General features: G+C 41.2%; 1 protein-coding gene across 1 annotated transcript in view; it reads right to left on the bottom strand.

The window, feature by feature from the left end:
* Positions 1–6,856, bottom strand: part of hace1 (HECT domain and ankyrin repeat containing E3 ubiquitin protein ligase 1) — an 84,769-nt gene that overhangs the window by 21,827 nt on the left and 56,086 nt on the right. Inside the window, exon 19 of the mRNA XM_020614814.1 lies at positions 2,825–3,021. Coding sequence (XP_020470470.1) covers positions 2,825–3,021 — 197 coding nt within the window. The remainder of the gene's footprint in view (positions 1–2,824; positions 3,022–6,856) is intronic.

The following is a 6,856-nucleotide window of genomic DNA, read 5'->3' as shown; positions in this document are numbered from 1 at the left end:
CTGACTGTTTATCCAGGGCTTCTGGTTGGGGAACCTCCTGACTTGTATGGTGGACACAGTGTTGTCGATACAGGTACTAATGTATCCGGTCACATACTCAGCATAATCCTGTACGCTGACAGAAAAGTGCTCCGAGGTGGCTGCAGCTTTAAACACATCCAAGTCTGTCTGGGCGAAACAGTCCTGCAGGGTGCCTTCAGTCTCTGGGGTCCAGAGTTTAAGTTGTTTGGTGACACGGTTTGTTTGTTTCAGTCTTTGTCTGTAAGCTGGATACAGGAACAAAGAGCGTCCAAGGTGGGGGCGGGGTGCAGCCCTGTATGCACCACGTATGTTACTGTAAACATGATCCAGAGCGTTCTTTCCCTGGGTGGGAATGTTCATATGTTGGTAATATTTGGGAAGTACAGTCTGTAAATTGCACTGGTTAAAGTCGCCTGCAGCGATAAATACAGCATCAGGGTGCACTGTCTCTAGCGCGCTGATGCCATCATAGAGTTTGCTGAGAGCCGCAGAGGGATTAGCTCTTGGGCTAACATACACAGCAGCCAGAAACACAGCATTATGCTCTCTTGCTAGATAATAGGGCCAGCATTTCAGCAATTAAAAACTCTACGTCTGGCAAACAGTGCTTATAAACAGTCCGTACATCTCCACACCACGAGTTCACTCTCCTGATTTCAGCCTGCTCGCTTGTGCCTGGTGCTCTGGGGGCTCCCTGAGGGTGATGGTGGTTGTCGTCGTCATCATCGTTGTTGTTGTTGTTGTTGTTGCGGGAGCGGACACTGAGTTGTAGCTCCGGTGGTATGAAACCAGTAAATTCCCAGCAGCTGTGTGAGATGGCGATAACCAGCAATGCCTGTCTGCTGTATGTTAGCAGTGTATGACATTTGTGCACTGCAAAAAAGTAAAAAACACAAAAAAAAAGAAAACGCCGGCATTCAACAGTGGAACGCGCAAACACGTCTGCCTCGGTGAGCGCCATGTTGTTTATACATAAAACCAAAATGTATAAAAAATGCCCTTTAATAAAATCTGAGAATGTACACTTTAACCATATGCAATTTCTTTATAAGTTACAAATCTCAAATTGCAGAGTACAGAAGCAAATGTATAAATCATGTGTTTTTGTCCCATACAGTGGGTACAGAAAGTATTCAGACCCCCTTAAAATTTTCACTCTTTGTTATATTGCAGCCATATGCTAAAATCATTTAAGTTCATTTTTTTCCTCATGAATGTACACACAGCACCCCATATTGACAGAAAAACACCAAATTTTTGACATTTTTGCAGATTTATTAAAAAAGAAAAACTGAAATATCACATGGTCATAAGTATTCAGACCCTTTGCTATGACACTCATATATTTAACTTAGGTGCTGTCCATTTCTTCTGATCATCCCTGAGATGGTTCTACACCTTCATTTGAGTCCAGCTGTGTTTGATTATACTGATTGGACGTGATTAGGAAAGCCACACACCTGTCTATATAAGACCCTACAGCTCACACTGCATGTCAGAGCAAATGAGAATCATGAGGTCAAAGGAACTGCCTGAAGAGCTCAGAGACACAATTGTGGCAAGGCACAGATCTGGCCAAGGTTACAAAAAAATTTCTGCTGCACTTAAGGTGCCTAAGAGCACAGTGGCCTCCATAATCCTTAAATGGAAGACGTTGGGGACGACCAGAACCCTTCCTAGAGCTGATCGTCCGGCCAAACTGAGCTATCGGGGGAGAAGAGCCTTGGTGAGAGAAGTACAGAAGAACCCAAAGATGACTGTGACTGAGCTCCAGAGATGCAGTCGGGAGATGGGAGAAAGTTGTAGAAAGTCAACCATCACGCCAGCCCTCCACCAGTCAGGGCTTTAGGGCAGAGTGGCCCGACAGAAGCCTCTCTTCAGTGCAAGACACATGAAAGCCCGCATGGAGTTTGCTAAAAAACACCTGAAGGACTCCAAGATGGTGAGAAATAAGATTCCCTGGTCTGATGAGACCAAGATAGAACTTTTTGGCCTTAATTCTAAGTGGTATGTGTGGAGAAAACCAGGCACTGCTCATCACCTGTCCAATACAGTCCCAACAGTGAAGCATGGTGGTGGCAGCATCATGCTATGGGGGTGTTTTTCAGCTGCAGGGACAGGACGACTGGTTGCAATCGAGGGAAGGATGAATGCGGCCAAGTACAGGGATATCCTGGACGAAAACCTTCTCCAGAGTGCTCAGGACCTCAGACTGGGCCAAAGGTTCACCTTCCAACAAGACAATGACCCTAAGCACACAGCTAAAATAACGAAGGAGTGGCTTCACAACAACTCCGTGACTGTTCTTGAATGGCCCAGCCAGAGCCCTGACTTAAACCCAATTGAGCATCTCTGGAGAGACCTGAAAATGGCTGTCCACCAACGTTTACCATCCAACCTGACAGAACTGGAGAGGATCTGCAAGGAGGAATGGCAGAGGATCCCCAAATGCAGGTGTGAAAAACTTGTTGCATCATTCCTAAAAAGACTCATGGCTGTATTAGCTCAAAAGGGTGCTTCTACTAAATACTGAGCAAAGGGTCTGAATACTTATGACCATGTGATATTTCAGTTTTTCTTTTTTAATAAATCTGCAAAAATGTCAAAAATTCTGTGTTTTTCTGTCAATATGGGGTGCTGTGTGTACATTAATGAGGAAAAAAATGAACTTAAATGATTTTAGCATATGGCTGCAATATAACAAAGAGTGAACAATTTAAGGGGGTCTGAATACTTTCCATACCCACTGTACATTATGGAGAGCACAGTATCAAAAATTCAAACTGTGCTTGCGGTGACTGACCTTGTTTTCCTGGGTGACCTGGATGCTGGTTCCTCCAGGTTTGAGTGGCACTTCTTCCATTGCCCCAAACACGTCTGTCTCTACAGAGAAGGTGAGCTCCAGACCCAGATCACTGATATCATTGTCCAGGATCCACTGTAAGTTCTTAGCATACTCTGGATCAATGGATGATACATCCTGGTAGTTCACTGGAATTCCTGGGAAAAAAATCATGGAAAAAAAATTATGATCACTGGATCCAGGAATTTATGCTGATAGCATGAGACTGTGCAATTTTATTTGACAAACCTATAAATGGGATTTCCAAAATAAAATTGTTACAAATCTTGAACCCTAAGGACTGCATTCACTCCCTTTTGACAGGTAACATTTTGTAGTTTTCTAACCAACATTCAGAATAAGCCTATGTCATACTGAAACAAAGTTACAGAGGCACAAACTCGGTAAAAATGTTAAGTATATCCTTGCCAATATTTTTTGTGTTTTTTTACATGGAAATACAGTATGTGACTGCTGGTGTGAGCCTAGAATCACAATGCCATGACAGCCACAAAGGTGGACAAATCAAGTCAAAGCTCCAAATACATTTGTCAGTCACACAGACTAAAGCATATGATTGGCTGAGTGAGATTGTGAATGTAAGTGTAGTGGTTAGAAACAAACAAACAAAATATAATAACAGATAACGTATAATGTGTAATGTGAAGTAAAACACATTAGAAAGGGATATAGTGTGAGTTAAAGAAAGTGGTTGTGTAACAGCCACCAAGGCATTGACCTTGTGTGCTTCCAGAAGTGCATGTGCTGCTCTCAAGAGGGTGCTGGGCGCCTGACTGCCAGCTATTCAAAGCATCTAGCATCTAACAGCTCCTAAAAAGGAAAGTTTAAGGGTTGATGCTATTGGGGAAACAATGATAAGAAGCGAGAGATGGGAATAAAGGGAGCAGCAGAGTTGGTCAGTGGAGAGCATTTGGAAGGACAGATGAACAGGCAGATCCCGGCCGAGAGGGGACCAACCTGACTCTGGACTTTGACTGACAGTACCCTGTGGCCACAGTGACTGACTGTGACAATCTCCTTATTGAATACTGTATCTATTCCAATGCAGATGGAGTGATTCTGTTCTCTGTTCCATAACTACCAGATTACCTATTTAACTACTACTCTGTTCAGAATAATTGTAAAATTAAATGATTATTTAAATTGGGATGATTTGTCTGGATTAATTTAGTCATTCTAGCAACGACATAAGCTTATCTGAATCATGTTCTTGAAGCCTGAATGACAGCATTTTGTTTTCAGGCATGGACACTTTGAATGTAGCAATGTTTCCCCATGATAAGGACCTTTAAATGTTAAAAACCACCAGCAAACAAGCTAACCTGAGAGAATTGCAAAACAAACAGCAGTGGTTTTATGGATTGCACATTGTTGGAGTACTACCTAGCTAACTGACTAAAGATGACTGCTCTACAATAAGAATTTCACTCGATAGATGACAGAAAAAGTAAGCAATTACTGTTTCACTCTGTATGAACCCTCATTAAATGATTTACACCATTAAACTTGTGATGCGTTGTGCCAATCAGCACATATGCTAAAGGGGGTTAATTTGGCCCAACAAGCAGAACAGTGTGGAGTAATTAATGCCATTAAGGTGTTCCTGAGATATCAGGAACAAAGATGGGACAGATGTATGGTTACAGTGACCTTGACCATCAAAATCTAATCAGTTCATCCTTGCATACTAAAGTTAGTCATGGTGTTCTCCACAGGGCTCTGTGCTAGGTCCAGTTCTCTTCCTTTTATACATGCTTTCTTTAGGTAATATTATTAAGAAACATGGTATAAATTTTCATTGCTGTGCAGATAATACTTAGCTATATTTATCTGTGAACACAGATGAAACAGATCAGTTGGTCAAACTTCAAAAATGTCTTAAAGACATAAAGGCCTGGATGCCTTGTAATTTCTCACTTCTAAATTCTGAAAGAAAAGTAAAGTCATTGTACTTGGGCCTGAAAACCTTAAAAATCTGATGTCTAACCATATAATTTCTCTAGATTGCATAGCCCTGGCCTCCAGTACTGCTGTGAGGAACCTTGTAGTTATTTTTAATCAGGATATGGCCTTTAAATCACACATAAACCAAGTCTATAGAACTGCCTTCTTTGACCAAAGCAAAACAGTCTAAATTAGGAGCATCCTGTGTCAAAGTGATGCTGAAAAACTGGTCCATGCATTTGTTACTTCCAGGCTGGACTACTGTAACTCTTTACTATCAGGATGACCCAACAATTCCCTGTGAGGGAACTGGGAGACATCCCCCACACTAAGGTTAGAGACACACAGTTCAAAGACACACATGCATATTGACTGATAAAATTATACATTATAGACTACATTTTAATTCCTGAGCTGGCGCTCAGGAAGTTCGACCTGCCCCAGGAGCTGCTGATACCGTGGTGTTTCTCTACAGGCTAGAGAGGTCCAGGAGGATGAAGAGCCCAAAGTGAAACCGGGAGACTTGGTGTTTGTTAAAGTATTCAGGAGAAAGTGGGACTTTCCTCAAAAAGAAGGTCCATATAAGATGGTCAGTGCAGTATTCAGGGCAGTGCAAGTGAAAGGTTCGCCTACGTGGTATCATCTGAACCACTGCGTGAAGGTCCCTGAGGTCACGGACAGTTCAGAGGCAGAAGTGGTGCCAAGAGAGGAAAATGAACATCACCTGGAGCATCAGCCAGAGTCAGAGGAGGGGAGTGAGCTTGATACTCCTCCTGACAATGATGCTGGTCATGATCCAGCTGTGCTTCCATCTCCTTGACTCTCCAGAGGAGGGAGAGCAAGGGAGAGGTGATGGAGCTGTGGTAAAAAGTAGAGTTGTTTTTGGCGGCCTGTTGCAATTTTAGTCTAGTCTTTTTGTGAAGCTGTCATTTTAGTTTTTATTAGTTTTAGTCACGTTCATACTCTTTTTAGTCTAGTCTAGTTTTAGTCGACAAAAACTGATGACATTGTAGTCTTATTTTAGTCAGAATTATCCATGGCTATTTTTATCTAGTTTTAGTTGACAAAAACTGATGACATTGTAGTCTTATTTTAGTCAGAATTATCCATGGCTATTTTTATCTAGTTTTAGTTGACGAAAACTGATGACATTTTAGTCTAGTTTTAGTCAATGAAAATTGTATTTTAGTCTCTTTTTAGTAATGCAATTCTATTTAACCCAGTCAATATAGTATAAGTACCTAGTAGTACAGAGGAAACCAAAAGTTTCTTTTAGCCAAACCCATTTCAAACAAGGTTATCTTATTATATTATTGTTACCTTATAGACTCAAGAATACATCCAATACACATTTTGTGTGATTTTGTGGCCACATTTCTCCCCATCTTTTTCCACAACACATTGTTTTCTTTTCCACTTCTATGCAATGAAAGTTTTTCCAGATGTCGTTTCTTCTTTTTCTCCCAATGACGAACCTCGGCTGGCCACCCATTGGTCCCTTTCTCTGTGTCAGACTTAACTTTGTTTGTTGCCGTCTTCTAAAAAATGCCGCGAGTGGGGCTTAAGGAAGTGACGGCACCTGCGTCTGCGCAGTGCGACCTGATGCAGCCCCTGAAGCGAAACACAGGAAAATTAAGAGACATTTTGGTATAGTTTTTATTTTTTGAACCACATTTAGTCTAATTTTTTTCATCAACGATATTGCATTATACTTTTTTTTTTTTTTTTTTGATTTTTGATTTATTCTTTCAAACATGTAACAACAGTCAATATGTCAACACACATAATTCCACACATATCCACAAGTATATTATCAATTTGCTTATACCTAGTACATGCTTGAACGGAGTAGGAAGAAGTTAGACTTATCTAGTCCTACCCCCTAACATCATCTTATCATCATTGGTTTGCAAGCAGTATTACTACATAGATAATTTTGTTCTGCACCACGCTAGTGATATACTAAAACACCACACTCACAATGTTACACCTGATTAATCATTAAGCCTGTTCTTGCCCATATCTTGA

The sequence above is a fragment of the Monopterus albus genome, unplaced genomic scaffold, assembly GCF_001952655.1.
Source record: "Monopterus albus unplaced genomic scaffold, M_albus_1.0 scaffold151.1, whole genome shotgun sequence".
Lineage (NCBI taxonomy): Eukaryota > Metazoa > Chordata > Actinopteri > Synbranchiformes > Synbranchidae > Monopterus > Monopterus albus.
The sequence above is the reverse complement of the archived record's forward strand: the minus strand, read 5'-3'. Positions and strand labels throughout refer to the sequence as shown.